This window comes from Passer domesticus, chromosome 4, assembly GCF_036417665.1.
Source record: "Passer domesticus isolate bPasDom1 chromosome 4, bPasDom1.hap1, whole genome shotgun sequence".
NCBI classification, from domain to species: domain Eukaryota; kingdom Metazoa; phylum Chordata; class Aves; order Passeriformes; family Passeridae; genus Passer; species Passer domesticus.
Genome location: NC_087477.1, coordinates 62,489,503 through 62,516,785, shown reverse-complemented (window position 1 = coordinate 62,516,785; position 27,283 = coordinate 62,489,503). Strand labels below are relative to the sequence as shown.

The window sequence follows — 27,283 nt, the reverse complement described above, 5'->3', positions numbered from 1 at the left end:
TTGTCGGCTGTACCTTCATATCCTTATACAGAAGCAAGTTTCCTTCCTGTAACACAAAATAACGGTCTTGAAATTTGTTTCCTGACAGTAGTTTTGATGGTTCTTCCTTGTACTTCAGATTGCCTGCTTTCACGCTACCTTTCTCATTTTTCTCTACCAAGATAAAGAAAAGCATTTTGTTAGAAGATTTTACAACAGTGGAAGCTCCTCGTTTTTAAGTAATACTGCATATCAAAACACTAAAATTACATTAGTAAAATTGATTTGGTATTATGCTATATATATAAATAATTATATTAGTTATATTCTATAAATACACACACATATATACACTATATATTACATTTCAATACATACTGCATATTAATATATTCTATATTCATAAGGAAGTCATTCTTAAATAAACGTGCCATTATTTTTTTAATTACTCGTGGGAAAAAAGTCTTCTCCATTTCACTTGTATGATAACATGCAAAGAATCTATCAACAAATTTTAATTCAAAGAATGTTTTCAGCATATAACGTGTAGTTAAAACCAAGAGTATGACATGGATCTCTGAGTATAACTTCTAATCTCTGTGCTTGAGAGGCAAAACTTTTCAATCAAGATCAGATTTTGTCATGAGTCTGTCTGGATTTTTTGTTTGTGTTAAAATAAACAGAAACTCACATATATTCGGTAATATTAATAAAAAACTCAAACAAAATACCACCTCCCATACAAACCCAAACAGTAACTTTGCAGTCAGCTTTATAAAGCACTTCACTTTGTACTGAGAAAGTTTTTATTTAAAAAGAAAACTACCAGAACTATCAAAGGTTTTCAGTGTTAAAGACCAGATTTTTCAGTGCATTCTCAGCAATTTAAAATCCTAAATAAAATAATACAAAAAAGTATTACTAGTACATATGAACTACTGCACCACTTCTAGGTGTTTTCAGGTTTCCCATTCTGCTCAATATCCATGTATTTTTCCACTCCATAGTCAGCTTTTCCCAGTAAGTACCCTTACTCTGCAAAAACGTCCGGACAATAATTACAGTCATTGCCATGCTGCTAGGAGTCATGCACACACAGTGAAATTCAAACTAAAAAGGCACTTTAATAGTTAAAGTGAGGAAAAACACAGGAAAAGACAGTAATTCCTACTGTCTTAATGACAGAACACAGAATTCAGCAGCATTCTGAGACATTCTTTTCTCCCTGAGGTAAACAGTGCTGGAAGCAGACTGCAGGCATGAGAAGAGAGCAGGTAGGCACATGTAGCCTTCTCCATTCCACTCAATTCATGTCACCTTGAAGAGGGAGCCAGATTAACATGGCTAATAATTACTCCCAAACACTACAAGCCTACTACTTATGCCATAAATTGGCTTTCACCACCTATTATTTTTAGCTAATTATAGGTACCTCCTGTAAGTCATTAATTCTTTTAGGAAATACTGAACCAACTTATTTAGGAGTCACAGAATGATACCACCAGCTTTTGTACTATATTACTTTCAGGATAAGAAATAAAACTGTGATGTAAAAGGGGTGTAATGTGTATTGAAAACCTCATTCTTACCCAAGTACTCAATTGGCTTTTTCATTAAAATTCTACTTAGACTTTGAGCATCTATATCAAAACTCTATTATTAAGAAGCAGTACATGACAAAATATATATAAAAGAAAGGAATCTAAATCCAGAATCAATACATTTCAACATTTCAACAATTAAATCAGAAATCACTTAGAAGTTCTCAGTTATAAGTGCAAATATAAGTGCACAGTTAAAAAAAACTGATTCCCTCTTTGCCAATAAGAATATTTATTTCACGTTCAGAATAGAATATGAATCCTTATCCATGAAATCATAACCACTTTTTTCTATTTTTTTAACTGTACTAAATGACAGTGGCAGAGTACTTAATGAGAGTAGCAGGATACTTCCACATCTGTACCAAGCTGGAAGATTTTACATTTCTGCACACAGCTCACAACTTGACAAAAACTCATTCTAAACTTCACAGCACTCCTATGGCAGCAAATCTGTCAAATGCTTGATACTTACAAAGATATTAGAATAGCCTGAAGGAGGAAAAAAAATAATTCTCTAAACTGATGATATTCCATGTACTTCAGAAGCCTGCATTTCATTAAATAAACCTAAGACAATAGGGATGTGTTCTAATCAGAATGTATTTTTCAGACACAAACTTTACAAAACATGCTGAACTTGCCAGAACTTTGCAGCTAGGAAGTAGGTACACTTAATCCATGGAGGATCGATATACCTATGGTTTAGAAGCTTGCATTTCAAAGAATATATCTGAATAATAGCCCCTGTTCTCAGAAAGCAATACTTACCACTCAAATTATACAACACTGTACTGGAAAAAATTCAAGGACCTATATACACAGAATTTATAGTAAATTTAACATATAAATAATACCTGGTTTTCTAACAAATAAAACTTTTATATAAGAATTTTTTAGATAAAGAGAAGAAAATGGGTCTTGAAATACAAGTAAGCTGTCCTGAGTATCTCTTATACCAAAATACAGTGCACATCTTGCCCTACTGAGTAGCCCTTGAAAGAGTGCTTCTACAACAAGCATGAAAAGCCATGGAATTGTCAGGAACTAGCAACTAAAAACTGTCATAAAGTAGAAAATTTACCACAAATTTGCTGAAACATATCAGTACAAATAAACTAACTATTTTTTCCTTGAAAAGGACAGTTGGTTTCCAAACAAGAGAAAACAGACATCTAGACCTCAGTGTAAGGTCTGGATCATAGACTCCCAGAATAGTCTGAGTTGGGAGGGACTCACCAGGATCATAGAATCCAACTCCTGGGTGATTGCCCTATACAGGGATCAAACCCACAACCTTGGTGTTACTAGCACCCTGCTCTGAACTGAGCTCATCTCAGCTGCAGAACATGAGAAAATAGTTTAAAATGGACAAGATGAGAATAAGTATCAAAATTAAGAATGTACTATGTATAAGGAACATGAAAAAAGTTGCACTGACAGAGAAGACTGCGTTAAGTTGTCCAAATTAAATGATGCTGAAAGAGCTGTTCCTTATGTTCACTATTGAACCAATATTATTTCAAACAACATTATAGACTCAGGAAGAAAAAGCAGAAAATGCTGAGAATAAAAATCTCTCAATTAATATTAACAGAAAAAAAAAGTCTGGAATATAACAATTAATTTTTAAGATTATTACATAAATCAGGGAAGCAAGAAATATTCATGGAATTAAATTACAAACATTAAATGATCACAGTCCTATTAATTTTCCTGCAAAGTAGGAGGACATCCATCCACCCAGTTGGCCATTTGTATGGGCTGAATCCACTCTTAAAAAACATTCTTCAAATCATATTGGTTGGACATGTGGCCTCAGTCCTATTATTCAGTGACAAGGAGTTATCCACATATACAGTGTAAGAAACAAAAAAGATTGAGGTCTCCCCTTATTCGTTCAAGCTAGCAGTTATTTCTTGTGCACTTTGAGATGGAGAGCCCCACCATAAACCTAAGTGCCTTGTACTCTGAACACTGGGAACATCCCTTCCCCAATAACTTTGTTCTGTATATTTTCTCATTCTGACACTATGTACTGATGGATTCACAAGATTACTCTGCCATGTGGAGTTTGCAGACATCAATACTGTAAATCTGCAATATGGCAGAAATTTTCCTTTTCAAACCACTGAGAAAAACAACATCGTTTATTTGGTAAGGTTTTAATTATTTTTAAACAAACATTAAAAAAAATCAATAAATGTAAACAGTCAAAAGACAGTGTGTCTAAAATAAGATCAAAGTGAATGGAACTGATGCAAGCAATTACTGTAATAAGCTGGGAGAACAAATGGATGCAAAAACTAGGAGACATGAAGGAGTACAAATAGTGGCAGATCTCCTTTACTACATTTTGTAAATTGACACTAGCCTAATCTTTATGTGTTTCTTAGAGCAGCGATTCACACAATCCTTACGACCCATTCCCTCTTCTGATCTCAACACATACCTAGTGAGGTGATGTGAGTTCATATATCAAGCTTTTAATGAAGTAGGCCATTTCTCTCCATTCCTGATCTGCTATCACACATTTATTGACAGTGAAAGCCAACCATAAAAGTCATGAACAGCACACTTATTCAGGTTAGTTCAAATTTGTGAAATATGCTTTTAGAGGAATAAAGCATGGTGGAAGAAGGCCATTACTTTCAGAAGTACAATAGCATAAATTTTACTTCTTCAAATCAAGATGAGATCTATAGAATGGAAAGATTAACATTTCCATGTATGAGAAAGAGAGGAAAATATAAATATATTTGAATGAGTCATTAGCTAAAATAAGATGATTAAACCAGGCATCATGTGTTACCATCACACATTATACAGTGATAGCACACAGGATTTCAACTGCTTGAAAACAGGATATAATTTTTGAACTCCTAAACTTCCCCTTCTCACAAAGCAGATAAAACATATTACACAGGAGACTTAAAGCCAGGTATTATGTGGAAAAAAACAGACTGGAGCGATGTGTAAACTGTATATTTTCACTACATACTTGATCTGTATTTTAAGTGTCAGCTCCCTTTTAAAGACCACATACTCTCCAAATTATTCAGTTGCTTGAGCATGTCATTCAAGTAAGTATGTCACCTGGGATGGGGCAAACCTGGATGCCTCTGGACAGACTGGGGAATGAGAGGTTGGAAAGCAGTGCCACGGAAAGGGACCTGGGGGTCCTGGTCAACAGCAGGTTGAATGTGAGTCAGCAGCACGGTGGGCCAACCCTACCCTAGGGGGGCATCAGGCACAGCATAGGCAAGGGAGGTGACTCTCCTGCCCTGCTCTGCACTGGGGCAGACTCACCTCGAGTGCTGGGGGCAGTTTTGGGCACCACAATCCAAGAAGGCTACAAAGCTATTAGGGAGGGTCCAAAGGAGGGCAACAAAGACTGTGAAGCGCCTTGAGGGGAAGCCCTCAAGTATAAAGAGTGGCTGAGGTCACTTGGTCTGTTCAGCCTGAAGGAGACTGAGGGGAGAAGTCATCGCTGTCAAAAACTTCCTTGTGTGGGGAAGTAGAGGGGCAGACACTGATCTCTTCTCTGTGGTGACCAGTGTCAGGATAAGAGAATGGTCGGAAGTTCTTTAAGGGAAGCTCAGGCTGGATATCAGGAAAGCTTCCCCTTGAGGGGTGGGCACTGGAAAAGACTCCCCAGGGAAGTGGTCACAGCACCAGCCTGAGAGTTCAAGAAGCGTTTGGACAACGCTCTCAGGCACAGGTGTTGTTCCTGGGGCTGTACTGTGTAAGGCAAGGAGCTGGAATTTTATGATCCTTCTGGATTCCTTCCAACTCAGAATATTCCGTGATTCCATGAAATTAACTTAGTAGTTTGGAGGCATCAAATTAGATAACAGAAATTTCTATTAGCAAGCCATAGTTATATAAATATATTCCCACAATATGACCTAGATAAGAGCAGTTTCAAGCTTCTCAGCAGAAGTTCACAAAGTGTTAAGTACCTGCAGAATTTCTGTACACTTTTATATTTCAATGGGAGAGCTTATAGTTTGTAGAAACAAATATCCATAATCTCAGTGGTTCCATAGGGAATCAGCACAACCCTCTGTAAATCTGTAATTTTTATGAAGTAGCAGTAATTCAGTTGTTCTGGGACACTTTGCTCCACTGAAAACAATTGCCATCCTCATATTTCCATGCAAAATAACTAGATTTAAAAAAAAAAAATTACATACCGCTGTAGAGATTCACCATGTCTGCTGTTAGAAATCTCTTTATTATTAGATATGCAGTGCCAGGCTCTGGTAGTGAACTCCAGTGAAGAATTTGTTCTAGTACATTCTCTGTATAATGCAGAGGACGTTCTGAAAAATGCCAAAGAAACAAAACACAAAAAACTAGAATTAAAATAAAAGAGAAAACCCAACAATATTGGAGGCCCTCACAAGTTACAACTGCCTGTAAACAACAAGGTCTCATTGACTTTGAACTATAGAAGAGAAATACTGCTTTCAAAATAAGACAATTAGGCACTTCACTGACAATACCTTTGCTGGCAGTATTTGCACAGGTACTGAATATAAAACTAAACAAACACTAGCCAAATATTCAGTGACTCCTATGTAATGTTAAATTTTTAATTTAAAGACACAAAAGTACTGCTTTCAAACCAAATACAAAAGTTAGGACCAATTACAGGACATGCCTAAATATGATCAAACAGAACTGAGACCTTCAGCTATACTGTGCCTTATTGGCCTATGGTCAGTATGAAAATGAAACATCATAGCGACCAATTCTCTCCATTCAAAGAACCAAAGAATTTGGAGTGATCACAGTAAAAAAAAAAAAATGTCTCCAACTGGTATGGATTATACAGTGTGTTATTGATCAAACAGACTGAAACAGACTCCTGGTTTCATTAGATCCTTTTTAATAGAGGGGGAAAAGCATGTGGTCTTACTAGATCTTCTCCCTGTTGCAGTGGCTAGGGAATATCCAAACTTGCACCTGTGTATTTCAATCTTGTACAAAAAGTGTAGCGAGATTAAACTATCACTGAAGGCATGACCAGACTGTATGTGTGCACTGCAAAACTTCAGATGCTCAAACACACATTTTTTGATAGCCATCATCCATCCCAGAAGAGAAACTCTGAGACGTAGCACAGAATTGAAAAACTGTAGTGATAAGAGAGCCCAGCCAGTACTCCATACAAACTCCAGTTCACTTACCAAATGAAGGCAGAAAAGATCTCACAAATCGTCCCTAAATCTGCATTACCAGAACCAGCAGAAATGTGTGTCACATGAACAGCACAGCCTGATGCAACACTAATATGTGTGCTGTAATTCATGAACCCACAAAAGCCTTAACAATGGCTTTGTGTGTTAAAATGTCATTTTATCTCCAAAGAGAGATTTTTCCAATATATCTGTGTTTCCATTTGCATAGCAATTTATGTGGGTCAGGTCTTGAGAAGTGCTGGGTATGGCTCCTGAAAAGTCACACCTCTATGACACTGTCATGTTGGGTCACACAGTCTAGCCATGTCCCCTGAGTACTGAAGGGCAAAGTATGCAGCCATAATCTCATTTTTCATTCCTGCTATGGTAGATGAATAGGAAATGTCAACAGCTGCTTTGGGACTCTCCAGCATTACAGTCTAGCAGAAGGCATTTTCTAGAACACCTGAACACTAGAGCCTCAGAAAGCAGCAGCCACAAATAACACACTCACATGACAGAAAAAAACACTGCTGCTTTGGGATGCAAAAATACCTATGCTACCTGTGGAGATGTGATACCACCCATATAAGGATTTCATTATTCAGACATGACACCCAAGCAGCCTAACAAGAATACCATTCTGTAGATAGCAGCTCAACCCCCACTTTATTAACACTACTTCTTCTGCCCTTTTGTTCTAAATGGTCAAACTTCTGAATTTTTGGGAAACTTTGGACTCTGACGTGATAAAGTTTAAACACTTGATGCCTTTGTACAAGAGAGAAAATCCACTTTAAGGAGAAGAACTTTACAAATCAGAAGCAAGAGACTGGCAAATCACCACACCTTCCTAGAACACCAGCACTCCCAGAGTAAATAGCCACTGTTTTATTTATAGTTAAACATAAGACAATATGTCATCATGGATTACATGGTACATAAATCATCATGCTGAAAAACCATTAGCTATTTTACTGGTAACACACCTCATTTACAAACTATTTATCAATCACTTATTATTAAAAAAATTATATACACCCTATTTTGTAAAAGCATATGGTATTAAATATTTTGCATTAGGCTTGATAAAATCATCAATTATTCCAAGTTTTCTATATGCAAATAATTTAGCTGAATTGGAATTCTAGTATTTTGAATGGCAAGCAGTCAACACATACATTCAATTACCCTTTCTTTCACTCAGGTCATCATATGCTAGTCAATATTCTAAACCAGTCATTCTCACCTTAAACAACATTAACTATTAGTAGAAACTGACCCTCTATAAAATGTGATTCTAATTTTCTTGCTTTCTCATTGGTTGTTTGCCTGACAGTATATATTAAAAAGTAAAATAGTAACTTAATAAGTAAAAAAATTCAGGGTTGAGTGTAACAAGCAGAATACCACCATGCACTGGACAGGTAGCAAACCGCACCAGGAAAAAACACAAAAAATTAATTTTTATCAGAAAGACACCATTATTACTGACGCATATTTGAAACAGATATGCAAACTTTTTCTGTCATTATGTGTCAGTATCTCAACTAATTTGTAAATGCCTCATGGTGTTCATCAAATGACACAAGTAGAATCAACTTACAGGAGCAAAGACTCAAGTAGTCTTTTAGTTCTTTAGTGTCACATGTTGACCAAATATTTTCTAGAAGCAATTTTCTCTGTATTCCCATCCTCTGTAAACCTGTCAGGTTCAGCCATAGGATCACAGGAGTCTACCTGAGTGTCTCTTTACTACAACATTATTCTTATTTTGAAACAATAATTCACTTGTTCGGATGCACTGATTCTTCCAGAAAGGGATCCATGAAGAACACATTTCATCAACACAGCCTCTACTGACAGGAGTCAGGTGATGAATTAGGACTTAATTTAGTTTGCTTTTTGGAAGCTTGTTTTGTATTTAAAACACTGGTGTGCCATTTCACTTTGTGTTGGAAACTCTTCTTTCAGTAGGATACACTCGAATGTCCTGTCCATATTTATTGTGTTATGTAGGGCCTCTAGTATCTCACTCTTAGCTTAATGTTGTTTGTCTTCCATAGTCATTAGTCCAGACAACATTTTGATACTCCACTAAAACATTAGTTGTTGCACCTAAATACCTGAAGAAGCTGTTGTGAGGTATATCTCTTTATTTACTTTTATGTTCTCTTGGCCATATCTAGTTCAGTTTTCATGTTCCTGAGTCGTATATCAAGTTTAAGAAAATAAAATTCCAATTTTGTTCCATTACTCATTCTAAGGAAATTTTGTATGTGCACTTGTAGGAATTATCAGGACTCATCTAAAGATAAGAGATTCTTTATCAGTTGTCACCCACATCTATGAATCTGGAAATGAACTCTGTATTACATCTCTATACAGCATCACCAGCAGACTGTAAGATGTGAAGAGGGCTCAGGATAATTGATTTTCAGTTGAAAGGGAGAATACACTTCCATCCTAGTTTTTATAGGGCCAGGCTCAAGACTGAGGACATAAAGTAATATTAGTAAAACCGAAATAATTATTGTAAGCACATCTGAAAATCAAGTACAACAAAACTAATAAAAAAAATTAGAACAATATTTAGTAATCTTATTTTGTCCACTTTCTTAATTTTTTTTTCTCGACTTGAAAACAGGTATCTTCGTTATAGAAATAAACAAGTTCACAGTCCTTCTCTGTAACATGAAAGTGGTTAAGATCAGCAACTTACTAGGAAATGCAAATAGATGTTGCAAATTTCTGTCTCCATATATTCTTCAAGATGTCCCTAAGATTACCTTATGGAATATTCATCAAAATATGTTTTAATTAACAAAATCCCTACTACTTTACATTATTTTAGTTATCTCTAACAATAAAATTCCCCAGCATTTTAAACATGCTCCAGCATGTATAAAGTATTCCCAATGTTAAAGCCTCTTTACCATTCATGAATAGTGGCCATGTGACATTTGCTTTGGCTGGCAGCAGAACCATACTTCAAACAAATTTTTCAAGATTCTGCTAGATACACCACAATGCCACTTGCCAAAAACATATTTTAAAGTGTGCAAAGAGTTACATGCTTTATGTCTCCTTTTTTCACCCACCTACATTAAATATTTGAATAAGCAAAATAGAAAAGATAGTTTCTCCTAAATATGACATGTATTTTCTCATTTAATTTGTTTGAAAGCATTATTGCTTATAAAATCAAGTGCTGACATTCTTATGAAAATAGGGTTTTCCTGTACAACTTATCGGTAAGAGCTACTTTTCTACAGCTGATGATTAATGAACTGCAAAGTAATATAAAGAACACTTTCTCAGCCCTTAATTTATAAGCAGTTTCAAACTATTTATCACATCATTTCTGGCAAAGTGAAGAAAGAAATCACGTAGATGCCACAACAACCAAATGTAAAACATTGGCATGAAGGCTATTTTTGGTTTGTTTCCATGCAGTCTTTAACTAAACTTTTGATGATATTAAGTATTGAAAAACTAAAATAATAAAAGCTGATTGACATGCATACATTTAAGTGTCACTAACCTAATTCTCCATTTTCAAGTACTTCAAAAGCAGCCCAGATATCATCTTTGCTGGGAATAATGTTTTTGATTCCTAAAACATCATTAGTTAATTCCTCTGCTTCCATCAAAGGTGATACCTGTAATACAAATGGAGTCAGTTTATAATACATTTCAATTACTGATTTCTGATACATTTTTTCAGTCTTCCTCCCTGTAATTGCCCTAAGGGAGACAAAAAAAAAAAAAAAACCAAAAAAAAACCCCTAATCAGATTCCAACAGGTTTTCCTTATTTTGTTCCATAAGACTGAAGTTATATTTTTAAGAGTACCCTTAACTTGGTAACTTCAAATTTATTTTCTCTACCCCAGAAAAATTTGGAAAAAAATAGCTTTAATATATTTTCCAGGGTGTGGGAAGATAAATATTAGAGAAACATCATTTTCTTTAATCTTAGCAATGCATATTCCTATTGTTATTCCTATTTTAAATAACATATCATATGTGCATCTATGCATTCCATATACCCCATATATGCTTTTGAGAGTCATATGCTGAACAAAAAGGAAACAAAACCAGAAATGTAATAAAAAATAATAGAACACTACTATATGGAGATGCAGATGTTTATATAGAAAGCTCAAAAATCTCTATTATAGTTAGTAACAAGCTTTAGTTTCTTAACCCTCAAAGAAAGAAGAAAGCCACAGACAAAAAGAAAGGAAGATTGTTATTTTAATGGCCGTAATGATAAAGTAAAACCAACATTCCTTGTGTACTTGTTAATGCTCTCATGTGTCGCACATGTACTGCTGGGAGAATTTACACTGTTGCATACTACAGCAAAACTAAAGCAGAACATCTCCACTTTAAAATTGTATCATTTTTCTTAAAATGTTTCTCAAAGATGCAAAAATGCATAATAATCAATTTCTACATAATTTAGGCCACACAGCAAATTCTAAACCAAAATATTTAAAAGAACAGTGATAAAAATAAATTCATACTTTCATTGTGTATTTATATAAAAACATGTATTAAAATAAATGTGATATACTTCAAGAAAAAGTGCCTCATAAAAGTCACTGTATCATTTTTATATACTAACCCTGATTATAATACTGCAGTCTGGCTCCTTTCTTTCCACATAAACTTCAATAAGCAAATCTCCAGCCTGGGAAACCTAAAAAGAAAGAATTAAAAAATTTGATTGTTAAAAATTAACATTTTAAGTAAGGAAACTACAATTATTGAACTAGTGTAAGGAAAAAAAAATACCAAATCACAGATTCAAGAGAAAAATCCAAACCCTGAATAAATCCAACAGAATCATATCAAACAAACTTAACATTAATTTACAAATATACATTCAAGAGGAGGAAAACTAAGGGCGACATGGCATAAGTGGAAATTTTAAAATTACATTTAAAACTACAAAGTCTAAGACATGAGTGTATCTCAATATCTTAAATTGCCAGACCCATAACTCTGATTTGGAGGTTAGTAAGGTTCACTTCGGAATCAAAACAGATTAACAGAATTTAAAACAATAAAAAAGGACTGTAGCCCCAAAATGACTTAGTTAAAAGTGAGATGAAAAATTACAAATAACAGACTATTTCAGCCACACAGCCACATGTACATATCAAGAAAATAAAAATTCATTACTACAAATACTGTATTTATGACTCCTAATCACAATGAAAACTTGTCATTACATAATTAAAAAAGGATTTAAAACAAATGCTCTTGTTATCAACCTCTGTTAAATATAGCTCTTCAAATCTGTTGGAGAAAAGGCTTGACTTTGCACACAATGCTAATGTGGAATAATCAGATAAAGCAAATTTATGACATATATAAATTTCATATACTCAAGACTAACAAATGTTATTTAAGAATGTCTAACAACAAAAAGCTCAGAAAGAAATTAGAAAGGCAGTAAATTCAACATTTTATGATCATGACAAAAAGTATGATTTATAAGAAGGGATGTAGCATTTTCCATTGTAACTAGGTTTGCTCATCTATGGCAATAAAATTATTTTCATGGATGAAAAATTACTTTATTTTTCTAAAGTTAAAAATGTCTCACATTTTGCCTGCTCTAACTCCCTTTTAGTATAGTCATAAGCATCTTCAAAAGATTGCAATTCATCTCAGTCCAGTACCAAAAAATATTTCCTAAAAAATAAGTGATGATCAGAGCATAGGACAAAAAATTAAGGCAGAAACAGGGACTCACCAGAAGGTGCACCCTTCTATTAACAGGCAAATTTAAAGAATTAATAATCAACACTAAGATAAGAATTTGTGTCTTCATTTTTGAAAATGATATTGATAGTGATGCTACTTATTTATATAGTACTACAAACAGAGGAAAAGGTTAATAAAAATATATAGAAACATATATATAAATAAACAGTTGAGCTTTGGGATACATTTTGACTAATTTACAGAAGCTTACATTTCTATAGAAAAATAACTGGCAGTGCTGAATTTTAAAGAACATTCACATTCTGAAAACCAGCAACTTTTAAGTTAGTCTTTGAGAATAGAAAAGTAATGGAAACATTTGTGAGGAAAAGCATTACAAAGCTACTTTGAAGAAAGCTGCTTAATTATAGTGGCAGAGACTCAAAAAGGCTCATTTAGTTATAAAATTTGCTTTTCAGATGATATTACAGAAAAAGGTTGGAAATAAGAATGAAGCTGACACATGATTTCCACTGGGCTCACATAAACAACCGTATGCAGAGAAAATGCGATGTAAATTACTGCAACAGCTGGCGTAAGTATATGGTGGACAGAAAATGAAAAGCGACTAATGAAGTGCCACCTGGAACAGAACTTCACTGACATTTCAGACATGTGAACTTTGAGTAATTCAACAGAAATTCAGTTCAGTTGTTCTCTGAACATTCTACACAACCAGAGATAATAGTACAACCTATAGTGGCAACCTATATATTCCAAAGTATTAAGTATCAACATCACTGATTTTCCCACATATATGTACACATTTTGATGCCATGATGTCAGACTATCAGCTGTTGAATGTAAAGAATTCTTACTATTCATAATTGTAGCTGCTTGAGGCCTAAGTTGCCAATTACCCATGGTGCTTACATGATTACAGCACTGCTGTTACATCACTCAATTGCACCACATGATTAGTTTTAACCCTAACTGGAAGCCTGTGGCAACCTGATGTGGAGAACTGATGAGGAGAGCAAGAAGGTGAGCTGAGCCACTTTATCTTGCACCTGGTTCAAGCATGACTTAGCAGACAAGCATGACTGTGCAGTGCCTGGGGTGACGCTGTCTCAGTGATAAACAGAAGAGCACCCACACCAATGTACAGAGATGTTAAGGCCTCACTCCCTTTTATCCATGTCTAACTGGACACTTACCTGAGTGTCTTTCCATTTTGTAATACAACTGTTCTCAATGTCCATTTGTTTGACTTGGTCTTCATTTATCTGTATAAATAAGCAATTTTGGAGGGATTAATAATAGTTATGGTAACAATTGCCAATACAACAAATCACATTCTCATAGAAGCAGGCATGCAAAATATTCTATCAGTCAGAAACAGCTCTTCATTGATGGGACTCATTATTATAGACTTAATGGAATACATATTGAAACTGAGAGGAATCAATTAAAAACTGCAAAACGATGTTATAGTGGCAGAGTCAACTCCAAATCAAAATGGTTAATATGAACTGCTGCTCGTAGTAGCTTTTCTGTCCAATTGGATTTAACGTTATTTCTGGGTCTAAGGAACAAAAAAAATTGTAATCACAGCTCAGAGACTAAAAACACAAAATGCTTCTATGCTTCACTTCTGATCAGGCCTATAAAATTTCATTAGAAGCACTATTTTTAATAGTCATAATAATAAAATTTTCCTAAATTTAGTAAGTTTTTGACAGCAAGGAGAATGAGCATCATTTTGGAAAACAGTAGCTCACAGCATCCCATAAACGATCTTTCCTACATAGATTAAACTAACTGGGAAATAAAATTTAAAGCAGGACAAGAAAAACATCCACTGAATTAGAATTCAAAAACCCTGTAAATCCTCAGATGGTTGAACTAGTAGGAAGACCATTTTACAGCAGATTTTAATATTTTTGAATCTCTAACATCTGAGCAGTTAGGATACATATAAAGATACGTACATGAAAAAGTTGCACATAATTTTTAATTAGATCTTCAATTACATTGACTTCTTCACTAGTTTGGCCTTTAGTTTGAAATAAGCATGAGGAAAACACCACGGCTAAATTCTGAGGGTTCATTTGGTTAATTTCAGAACATTTCTGCACCCTGTTGAAGGAAAAATAAACATATTTAGATAGTTTCATTGCTCCTTTGATTGTCTGAGGCTCCTTTACAGAATATGGAGAGCACCTCAAAAAAGGTAACTACATTAAATGCAATGAAAACATGTACTATTACTTATTTAATATTGTTTTATACTCTTTATTTCTCATTACAGAAATAAAAACTTTCTAACTGCATTTCAAGTGACATCAAAACTACTCAGAATAGACAGCAATAAAACCAGAATAGAATACCCGAGTTAGAAGGGACCTATAACAATCATCTAGTCCGACTGCAGGATTGCTTAAGGGCTGACCAAAAGCTTAAGCATGTTGCTATGGGCACTGTCCAACTGCACTGACAGGCTTGGGGTCATCCACCATCCCTCTAAAAAGCCTGTTACAATGTTTGATCACCCTTCCTAATGACAAGTTGGTACTTCTCTGGATGCAGTTTGGAATCATTTCCATGCACCCTAACACCAGATACCAGGGAGAAGACATCAGCACCTCCCTCTCCCCTTCCCCTCCTCAGGAAGCTGCACAGTGCAATGAGGTCACCCCTCAGCCTCTGAAGCAGAAAAGCCCGGAGTTCTCAGCCACTCTCCACAGGCGATTCCTTCCAGCCCTTTCTACCAGCATTGCTGCCTTCCTCTGGATGCAGTCAAACACCTTAACATCCTTTAACTGCAGACCCCAGAGCTGCACACAGCACTCCAGGTGAGGCCAAATCAATGCCAAATACAGTTTCACTGTACTATGTAATGTAAGTATATCCTACAAACTTGAGATCAAAGATCAAACAAAATGTGGAAAGAAATTACATCCTTCTTAGTTCCTATCCCTATGGTAAAGTTTTCATATCAGTTCTGTTGTGCACATAACATGTCCTTTTTTAGAGGCAAACACTTGAAACTACCACAGAATTTTGGCCATTAAATGCATGAATTTACACTATTTTCAGAACAGATGCAACATCATATTAATATATCTAACTGGACATGCTTAGAAACATCTTAAACACAATATGTAGCACAATCTTTATCCAAATAATGGCACCAATCAATTTAATAATCACATAAGTATTTTTAAATTACATTGGCTATGTACCTGGCTATGTAACATAATTTCTGAACACAACATCCTGTAAATGGAAGTTTCTACACATTCTATACTCACTGCAATTCACCAAAAATATAATTTGATTTGTTCAACCGATGATATAAGATAGACCAGTAGTATTTAACCTTGACACCTCAGAATCATCCTGTCACATATTTTTTACAAATTTTCTGCCACTTATTTGATCTAGGAATAAGTCATGATCTTTGGTGCTTAAGCAAGTTTGTATTTTGGATATTCTCTACCGCTACCTCAGTTGTAAAATGAAGCACTGATGAAAAACAGGAAGGGTAGGAAATTCTCAAAGCTATTATGTGCAAAACAGATTGTGGAGAAGGACATTTTCACTGAAAAAAATATTTTAATTTCAAGAACCATTTGCAACAATCCTCTGGAAGACTAGCAGACTGGAGTAAAATGAAATTGCATAAAGAAGCTACATCAAAAATTACCCTACTTGGACACATGCACTGGCAGCTCTCTCTCTCTCTGTAAGGCTGTTCAAATCCATTGATTTTTATAGATACCTACAGCTAAAAATACAACCAAAGAAAAACCACATTATCAATCAAAGGAATTCAAATGCAATTAATTGCTGCAACTAAATAAGCTTTTGTGACTACTGGTGAATGAAACAAGCCGCATTTCATATATTGTAGAGTTATACTGGGAACACATTATAATAACTTCTCTGCTACAATGCTTTATTTGCAATGACCTGTAAAGATGTTCAATTAAAGCGGCCAAAGTTGCTCTATTGACTGGTGGAAGACTCCGAATAAAAGCTCTGTACTTCCTCACACGTTCCTTTTCATTCTGCGTATCTGCCAGAAAATAATAATCGTTGAGCATTAATAACAATGCACACTAAAAACCAACAGCAGTTCTCATTAACTATATCAGCAGCATCTAGAGTTTAAAAATTACTATTTACCAAATCAACCTCTTCTTCATAAAGGCAATGCTGACAATATACTGTTAAAAAAGTCTACTATTGCACACCAGTTCAGGGAAACACCAATAAAGAGGGACAGTTCTATATTCAAGCACCATTTGCCCCTGTTTAAGACTAAGGGCAAGAACAGCAATTGCATTTTCTCTCAAAGCACATTTAATCTGTAATTTGTGCATGTACATGGTGTGAATGCAACCGCATGCACAAGTGCAAATGTACTTCTAAGAGTTACCAGCAATGAGAGAGGAAAAGACCTTTCCATATTTTAAAAATTTACTGGGAAACGTCTGAAGGCACAAAGTAGGTTAAGGATCTAAGCATATATAAAACTAATTAGAGGAGAGCAAGGGGAAAGTGCTGGTAAATAAGTTACATATAGCTGAACAATGGCAAGGCTGATGGCAGGAATTCCAGTTTTGGGAATGACAGTACCTAAAACACAACCACAGCTTTCTACCTTAAGCCTGCCACCCTATGCTGTCCCCTTATGCTCAGAGCATAAACAAAGTTAATGTAGATTGCATTTAGTTAGCTTTTCCCTCTCAGGTCCTTGCTTGTCTCAAGTTTCTGAAAAGAAAGCACAGAAATCTTCTGGTTGATTGATGGTGCTCTCCACTAAGTACTGACTGTGTTTTGGTTTCTTTGGTAATTGGAAGAAAAAGTAAATAACAAAACAACAGTTTAAAGGCCTTCTACCCCACTTCCTTAAATGTTTTATTCTTCCTAGAAGTACCTTCTGTATCACTTAACAGGACAGGATCTTCTGCTGAAGCAGAATTTTAGCCATGTGTACAGATGAGGAAGGGGAATCATTGTAACACCATTAAAAAGAGCTGACAAATCTAAACTGCCTCAGAACTTCTGTTTTCTGATGCAATTAATCATGTGGTAAGTGAATAAACTCTTAATACTTTTTCCTCTAGTTTTTGAAATTGAGTTTGAAGGTCAAAAATGTGTAATATTGATACTATTTTAATTTCCTGAAAGTCAAGTGGCTCATATTAAATCAGCATCCATATATTTGAACTAAAATAAATGAGGAATATGCTTTTAGTGTCTTTTTATAAAAAGAAGATGTGCCACACAGAAATATGCCTATGTGACTCCTATGCATTAAGATAGAAACTAATGTTCTGTCAGCATTTCCCATGCATCACTTACTGCTGTGCCTGCAATTTTATAGCACAGTTTGGCAGGGAAACCACTTGTTTCTTGCAGTTTGTAAATACTGCAATATAGAAACTAACATTTTAAAAGAACATTATAAAAATAATCTCTGATTAACATGTGCCTATTGCAGCCATGCCCCAAATATTTTTTTTCTCACTACATTGTTTTGACAGTTATGAAATAACATAGGTTGACACAGGGTAAGCAAATTAACAAGTCCCTCAAATTTGATACTGAAAATGTACATATAACCTTTATTATATAGAATTTCTTGAATACCTTACCTAACGCAGAGATCCAGAATGGATAAAGTTCTTTAGTGAGAAGTGCATCATCTATTTGAGAAAGAAAACTTTTCAGTACATCCGTCACATCTTCAAGTTGATGTTTTCCTGCTCTTAGTTTAACACTTCTTGCATCTTTTTTGAAATTTTCCAGCAGTTCAGCCACATTGGAAGAATCACCATTCTTAAGATAAATTTGCTTGCTACCTAAACCTAAGGCACAAAAATACAGGAGAGAAAAATAAATTAATGTAAAATTAAGCATTCTTTCAAAAATTCCAGATATCATTATTTGAAAATTATATGTGGCTGCCAAACAATTATATGTGGTTGCATTTCCTAACAGTATCCTTCTGATCTTTTACTCATACTCCCTTTTTCAATGAAAACACTGCCAAGTCTTCTTATACCCAACTAGACCTCTTTGCAAGAATACTCATCATAACAGTAAGCAAGCCTGGGATCACTATTTCAAGAGTATTCTACAGGCATTTCAAATCCCCAAATCTCTTCAGGGCTTCCTAAAACAGTACTTTCAAAAGGCACAGTAAAGAGAAGAAGTTTTAATGATAGGTATTATATTGCACATAAAACGCAGATGCTTTCATGAGAAAACTCCTTTTATTTTATTACTCTATGGATGAACTCATCTTAAGACTCAAAGTATTATTGCATTCATCCAACCTGAAGTATTTTATTCTTAAAAGCCTCAAGTTAGTAGAAAATACCTTTTTTCAGATTTTTCTCATGTTCTGGAAGACATCAATCAGCTACTATTCTTATATGTAAAAAAACCACCCACTAAAGTCAAACTAAAAAGAAAATGCATAGCTTAAAACAAAGTCATGACTACCTTAAATCACTGCATATGTTCTTGTAGTCAAAACTTTTATTTTTTAAAACTTGAGTTCTACTGCTAATCATTAAAAATAATTTAGCAAAAGCTTTTTTTTCTTACTTTTAGCCATTACATGTAACCCCAATACAACTATTTACAATAGTGCAGTGTTGCCCTATCCAAAGGTTATTTGGTTAAACTTCAATGACTCAAATAAAAATGAGGTGCTCTCATACTGACAGAGGTTACAGACACATTTATACCAAAGACAGATTTGTACAGGGTTGATATGCATGCAGCAATCTCACAAGAAAACTCATGAATTTGCAGTAGTAAAAGGACACAAACATCATGTACATATAACCTAATGCCACGGAAAGTTATGCTGGCAAAATTTACTTAAATTAATGGTAACCAACTAATCCTTAGGTTATTTCACTGAAAAAAACCCAGCAGCCTAAGACTGAACTCAACTCCACAGTTAATGCCAGATTCCAAGATGTGTTCAGACCACAGCTTTTCCAGGTTTGCAAAGTTTATTTTCCGGGCTGAGCTGTCTGCACTGGGGCAGTAGACACCAAGGCTGAGTTTTATAAGGCAAACAATGCAATATTTAAAATAAAAAAGTGTCTATAAAGGGCATTTACCAAGCTGCATTTCTCCAAAACGGCCATTCTCAGCTGTGTGGTAGTATATTGCACCATCTCATTAAAGAATGTCAAGGCCATTGAGGGGCATGGTTTTACTTTATGTAGTATATAAACTCATTTATTTGACCTGGTACTGGGGGTGTTTTGGTATTATACAAATGTTCTTAGCTTGAATAAAATACACTCTACTTACCATACTGTGTAACAAACGCTATGCAGCTGTTCACTATAATAGGGACATCATTTTTGCTGAGCTGCTGATCTTGTAGTGCATTACCATCTGTACCTGCTGCTTTTTCAATTGCAGTATACCAGACCATGAAATCCAGCTTTGTATGGCCATGGATGTATAGCGTTCTGAAAATTATAAAAATATTTTGAGTTCAGGAAAGAAATGAAAAACTGATGTTATTGTACCATGGCAACAAAGCAGATGTTCAGAAAAGAAAAAAAAAATACATATATACTTGGAGTAAGACATCAAGGTACCTGTCACCACATAAAGCTGTGATGGTGGTCTATTGTTACAGCACCTTTTATTTTTTTCCAAATTCATTTGTATTACCAGTACCATAAAAAATGAAAAGATTCACAAACACTGTCACAAGCCTTTGAAAGAACCTGCCAACATTTTAATTACTCTTCTTCAGTCTTGCTCCTACATTATGCATTCATATGTCCAAGCCATGGCTTAGAAGGAAACAAATTTAGAGACAACTTTCAACACTGTAAAAAGCTTTCCTTCTTTTGTATTCATACCCCAGACAGCCACCAACCTCTTCTGTAGAGTACTGAGACATACTGAACTTCCCTCATTACACAAGTATCAAAATGATCACCCACAAAGCTAAGGAACATATACAAAAAAGCTATGGGTTGAGGTGGAATAAATTAATACAATACTCTGCCTGTAACTCAAAGCCCAGCCTTATTCTGACTCTTTTAAGCATACTACAGTAATCTATGTGCCACCCTGACGAGCTAGCTTCTAAGAGAAAATATCAAAATTGAAAAGTTTAAGGGGGTATGTCCAACCACATGCATGTGTGCAATAAACAGCTGTTTAAAGTGTTAAAAGGGTAAGCAAACTTTTGTACATACATTTATTTACCACTAAAGACATGTAAGGGATCCGTTTTCTCTAAACACCATTTATTTGCTAATTAGGATAAGTCAAAATGTTCTACTGAACTTCTATAGAAACAGTTTCATGTAAATAGAAAATACTTTTTTTTATTATTTCATTTTTGTAGGGGGAAAACATTTTATATGATGAGGGAATACTTAATTTCATTTCTTTTTGTTAATATCGTTCAATTTTGTTTTTATAAATGTTTCCATTCTAGCACTTCTGTCTTGGTAGGAAGTGGGGATGCAGTCAGTGTATTACCTACACACAGCCAGGATCTGAACTTTTCTCAGAATCCACCCCACAGACTGAGCCATACAGCAGCAGAGTAGATGACACTAAAATATTTCATCCCACTGAACCACATTTTTAGGAAGTCTTTACTTCATTACTTCAAAAGTCATGTTAACTACCACATATGCCTGTATAGTAGAAACACAGCCTCTCTCTTCCACCAAGAAAAAACAAATAATAATTTTCAAAAACTGCTCCTATTTTTGCAGCAAAATGAGTGAGCCTTAAGATTTGTCAAAACAGGTAGTTCTCAATCAATGCCTTCCTAAGCATGCATCACCACATTCTCTGGTATTGCTACTGCCATACATACATAAGGAATGTAAAAGGTTTGAAGTGAGTAGAAAAAAGTTTGACAGTGCAAGATACTCTTCTCATTTCCTACTATTATTCACAGACCAGAGGAGGTTAGGACGATCATTTATAAAAGATTTATGGCGTTTTCCAGCACAAGAAATGTACATATATATGCATATTACGAGGTGTTTATTTCCCCTGCAGAACAGCAGGACTCACATTACAGTATTATGCAAAAGGATAAATGGAAGTCTCAACAGATTATTTTTTATCCAAAGAATTACAACATATACAGGAAGCACATACTGTAAAGTGAAAATGTTATTACTTCTAAACAAGAAAAAGGCAACTCTGCTGCATATCAATGAATTGATACCAGAGAAGGAGAGAAAAAATACTGTACTGAACATCAAAGGTCATATGAACTTATCAGCGTTTTTCAGAGATATGAAAGTCTAATCATGTGCCTGTCAATCAATTGTTGTGATATATAAAATACCTAAACTATGTGGAAAAGATCACCTTGCATTTTATGGATTTTTCCATCTTCCCCTCAATGCATCACATCAGAAAAAATATTTCAGAAGTACAAAGTGATGATGTTCTCATTGTTTTCTAAAATTGGAGAAGCTGTTGAGCTAAATTCAGTTATGGAGGAAGAGGCTACTTAATAATTAGCAACAAAAATGTGGTATTTAAGTTGTAGTCCCGAGGGACCAAAACAGGCATGAAAGAGAAGTTGCTGGTAAGAAATATAAATATGAAAATCATACTGCTATCATGGAACCTGGATTGTTCATAGAAGGCAACTAATTATTTTTTAAAAAATTATACTTGCCCACTCAAAAATCTCCAGAGTGGCAGCATCAAAAAGTAAGATAAATCAGAGACACATTTTCACTACAAGAGCAAAAAAGGGAAGAAAAAAAAAGAATTAAACTGGTGCCAGACACATTTCAGAACTCAGTCAATTTCCCATGGAAGTGGCTTAAAAAGCTCATCTCAAGCCTCAATAATTTTTGGCTGAGAGAGAACACACCTGGAATAACTTTAAATCAGAAAAACATAAAACAATTTAAAAATAAGATGTTTAAAGCAGTCCTTCTCAGTTTAGTCCTTCTGGACAAACTTAACTTTTTTTTTTCCCTAATTGAAAGTGATTTTTTTATCTCCTTGAACCTGGAAGTAATGAAAAGGAAAGGGGAAATAATTTCCAGTAGAAGAGCAGACCTTTCCTCAAGCTAAGTCTTCTAGAGAAGTTCATGAAACAATGGAGATAACTTTGCAGATTTAACCTCTGTGTTCATCTCTTTCACAGAGTTTTCAGACAGAATTAATAACAAATACATGCATTTCTCACTGAACTGTCATCATCAAAATATAAAGTAATATTAAATCCAAGGCTTAAGACTAAGCATAAACACAGGCTGAAATATCGTGATGTTCCATGTAGCACAAAACTGAGGAATTTGAAGAGCTTGTAGAAGTAATCATATTTGGAAGAACTTATACTGTAATGTTTATGAAGATATACCATGCAGATTACCAACTGTTTTCCACAGACTTGAGCAAAATACATTCCTTCAATACAAATGCACTGCCTTCTACAGTATGTTTACACATGTGCTACTTTTTCAGTTCTAGAAATTGATAAAGAGCTCACATTTCATAACAAATAGTAAGCAATAATGACAACATGGTGAAAAAATGGTAGAATTTTTCCTATATTGCGTGAAGCACATACAGTCCATGGCCAAGAAATTAATAATTTAAGTACTCAAACAAACAAGGCAGCCTGCCAGCGTAGATTTCTGCCCTCATGAATTGAGAGAATTGAATTGGCACAAGTGACTGCAGCAGATCAATGAGTCTCAACATTAAGGAAGCTACCATTACCTACACAGCTTTATTGTTGACTACCAGCACATCCTTCTGCCCCAGCAGTCAGACAACAAATGTGACCACACTTCATCCCCCAGAGTGCAAAGGCTTCACTTTAACCCAAAGAAGTTAGGGGAGAAGGTAGGGACTGCAGAGTCCTCTAGCTTTAGCTATGTCTATAAGTTTTTTTGCACAGCTATGCAATGGGAAAGCAGTGCTAATAGGTGATTTTGGGTAAGGTGGGCAGGGAGAGTGAGAAACAGACATTGGCACAACTGAGTGCCCTCTGGCAATTCCCACAAGATTCTAATCACTTACCTGTCTGAAAACAGAAGTACTAAGAATGTAAAAATAGATATGAAATTATTTTAGAAAATCAAATTGCAACTGAAGCATGGATATCCCATTAAAAATTTTTCTTCAAGCAATATTTAATCAAAGGACCCTTCAAAAGGTCTTACATCCAGCATACCATATTGGAAGCACAAGTCCTTTCATCTGGCTCTTAAGTTTATATTAATTCTGGATTTTAGAATTTTGTGCCTATAACTGCATTTTAAGAGGAAACTTACTGCTATCATCAAAGGGTTAAGAAGAAAGCATTGAATGAACCATCAGCCCAAAGAAATTGTGCCAGTATGTAGGGAAGTTTTATTATCCATAATAAGAAAGAGCTAACTGCATCAGAAGCATAACGGGGGGGGGAAAAAGCACCATCTGGATTACATTATGGTCTGAAAACATTCACTGACACCTAAGAGAGAGCTTAAATTATTTTAGAAAAAATGTAAAAATGTTTGAAACTGAACTACCTGCATAACTGTTTCTTTAAAGTGTAGCATTAGAGATTTTGCATTAAATTCTACATATAGAAGATACATTTAAAAACTACTGTATACAGATGTTTTCAGACAACTTTCTTCTTTTCATTGTGAAGATCCCTCTGTTGGCCTCTGCTGAACTACACAGCAGTAGCTGTTTCACCACCATGTTATGCAACTTCTGTTTGGATAGCATATTATAGATAGCAACAGGAGGTCAAGTATCACCAGTCACTTCACATTTTAAAAATACAGAGATCAAGGGAAAAAATCCAGACTGAATATGGATCAAATCAGAGAACACCTCTGTGTGAAAGGGAAGCCTCAAATACAGAAAACCTTAAAATGGTTTGCCACTTCTAGCAAGAAGTCAAGAAGCATTTCAACTACAAAAGTAGAATATGTCAGCTACGAAAACGAAAGCAAGAAGAGGCAAATGGCCATCTGATTAGGGTGTAAAACTATATACCACATTATATATTATTATATTATGTGAGAAGTCAAGATTTCCAGCTGAGTAAATACAGTTCCAGCAATCCAGACAATGTGCTCCAACAGAGACCATAATGCAATAAAATTCCAGTAGGTGTTAAAAAAAGAGTTTTCTGTACTTTACTTTAGCAAAGATACACAAACAAAGCATTAACATGTATGAGATCTGAAAAAAAAATTGTAGAATTAAAAGTAATCTAGAATTATTGTGAAAATTTATATTAAGCTTCAAAACAATGAGTACACAGAGCTTAAAAAAAGACAACATACTTCAAAAGAGAAGCAGCATTGTGGTTTCAGAAATCTTTTAGTGTGGTTCAGCCTCTGATGATATGCTATTACCTGGTATGATTGCCACCTCTTATTTCTGAGCTGATAGACATCATGAGCTCAACATGTCATATAGAGAATAAATGAACAGCAGGTGCCAAGCAGAAAGCAGGGTAAAAGGAAGAGGTGGCAAAAAAAGAAAAGGTAGGAGTGGATTGTATCAATATCTAAGACATTCTGGGAAAATCTCAAATACCTTTTTTGGTAGTATTGTCTCTGAATTCTTGTATTTTATACAAGCTCTAAAGTATTATGTACGTTATGTCCCAAAATTAATTCTAAATTCTTCTTTTGAGTAGATATGTATCAGATTAATGTTACTTTTTTAATCCCAAATTTATTATCATTTTAAGAATCAAGAATTCATAGATTCATTACATTGTAATAATTTCAGCAGTAAGACTTGAAGTTTTCATAGTTTCTGAAAATGTTTACTTGCATATGCAATCATTCTTAAGTGAGAAGTCCATTTGTAACAACTGAAGTAATTATTTTACCTACAGTAATTAAAAGAAAAGGTGTGAAACAGAAAGATATGATACATGTAAATGTGTGACTTCCCCTAACTAATCAGCCCAAAGACTGAGACGTGAAACAAAAGGCATAAGTATGTGTAAGAAACAGAAAGTCAGTAGAAAAATACATCAAGGAATTTTCATAAAATTTTCTAATAAAATTCAATGAGACACTTTAAGACATTCACATTTATTTTGTTATGCAAAGGAGGGTGGCTTGTTTGGTTTGTTGTATGGCTGTGGGTTGTTTTTTTCTCCTAAACTTTTCCTAATTCTGGAAAAATCTTACTTGTTTTATTTAATTCTTTCAATACTACTCTTTATTTATTTTATAATTTATCCTGCATTCAAGTGAATAACAAATTAACATGAAAGTCATCAGCTACACAGAATGTCTTCCAAGTGATCAATCTGTGCCAAAGTTGACATTAGACAAGCACTGATACAAAATAACAGACAGAATAGGCCAGCCTAGAAACTTTGACATTTCATTTAGTTGATGCTTATGACATCTCAAGGATTTTAATTTATCCAGAGCTTGAAGGAGCAAAAAGAAGATTAGTGGCATAATTTCCATGTACAGTAATTGAGTCTAAAGACAAAGGTGATTTTATATTTAATCATCTTCCACACACACATTAAATTGCTTATCACTTTAAGATGCCATCTCATACAACTGCACTGCATGCCTGGATAGTTTTGAAGTAATATCCTAAAAAACAATCACCATGCCAAAGCCTGTACACCCATATGGCTTTCAATGCTTAAGATAACGTGAAGACTATGCATTTAAATTCTTTATGGCAGATTTCAGTGAAGAAAAATTAAATATATTCATATCCACCTTAAATCAGCCAGCGTCCCCATTGAAATTATTTTCAAATAGTCCAGAATTTCCCTTAAACTACTAAAGTGGTTCAGGGAAAACCTACCCTAATTTGAAAGAAATATTATAATGATGTAAATAATAAACCCTGACTTCGATCTAAAAGTTTTGCCTAGCAATAATACCTATGAAATTATATGCATGGCTTATATCCATCTTTGGACTGCACCTTGAATAGGATACCTGAGGTTCCCTGTTTGGTTTATGAAGCTTACTTAATGCTGCATCTTTCCATATGATTTTTTGGGAAAAAAAAAAACAAAAAAAAAGCAAAGAAACACAAAGCAAAACAAATCAAACTAACTAAGAAACAAACGAAAACCCAAAACAAAACAGAACCCTCCTCAAAAATACAAGAAAAAGGATTTCCTTCTAACCTGCATAGCCTTACTCAGTTCTGAAACTTATACAATACCCTAGTATTGTAAGTAGTATATAAGAGTTAAAATTCAGAACACACAAGTTACAATGCATTTCTGACAAGCTATTCCAACTCTGAATAGATGTCAAAGGTATCGATGAAGTTTTTTGCTTGCCAAAGAAAAAAGCACCCTTCATTTATTAACCTATTGTTGGCTGTTCAAAAGACTGTATAAACACTGCACCACTTAAGACAGATTTCTGCCAAATAACCTATCATTGAAATAAAAAAAAACTTCAACCTATTAAAAACTAAGAATTCTATTTGACAATTTTTACTTTCGTCTTTGAATTTGTACCCATATTTGAGGCATACCTACCTCACCTTAAGTTCCAACCTCCCCTATCATTATAAATATGACACAGTGATCTCCACCGAATATTACCTCCTTGGAAGCAGATATGGATCGTGTTTTCTTCGTAAGTATGCTTTTTCTTAGACAGTATATTGTTAACTGGGATCAGACATTACAATAAGATTAACCAGAGGACTCATTCATTTCCTCTCAAACCTGACCTAGGCAGACTGAAATACAGAATTCTGAGACATAAGAATGATTAAAAAATCAAGTAGTTTG

The 27,283-nt window shown here is 34.7% G+C and overlaps 1 protein-coding gene across 4 annotated transcripts in view; it reads right to left on the bottom strand.

Moving 5' to 3' along the window:
* The window catches only part of ARAP2 (ArfGAP with RhoGAP domain, ankyrin repeat and PH domain 2), a 196,162-nt gene that overhangs the window by 17,778 nt on the left and 151,101 nt on the right, over positions 1 to 27,283 (bottom strand). For all 4 annotated transcript variants that reach the window (XR_010361387.1, XM_064418435.1, XM_064418434.1 and 1 more), the window contains 9 exons: positions 19,834 to 19,997; positions 18,153 to 18,365; positions 16,462 to 16,567; positions 14,478 to 14,625; positions 13,704 to 13,772; positions 11,399 to 11,473; positions 10,311 to 10,428; positions 5,777 to 5,905; positions 14 to 153 (listed from right to left, as the gene is read on the bottom strand). Coding sequence is in view for 3 of the 4 variants with exons in the window: in XM_064418435.1 (XP_064274505.1) it covers positions 14 to 153; positions 5,777 to 5,905; positions 10,311 to 10,428; positions 11,399 to 11,473; positions 13,704 to 13,772; positions 14,478 to 14,625; positions 16,462 to 16,567; positions 18,153 to 18,365; positions 19,834 to 19,997 (1,162 nt within the window). In the remaining variant the exon portion in view is untranslated. The remainder of the gene's footprint in view (positions 1 to 13; positions 154 to 5,776; positions 5,906 to 10,310; positions 10,429 to 11,398; positions 11,474 to 13,703; positions 13,773 to 14,477; positions 14,626 to 16,461; positions 16,568 to 18,152; positions 18,366 to 19,833; positions 19,998 to 27,283) is intronic.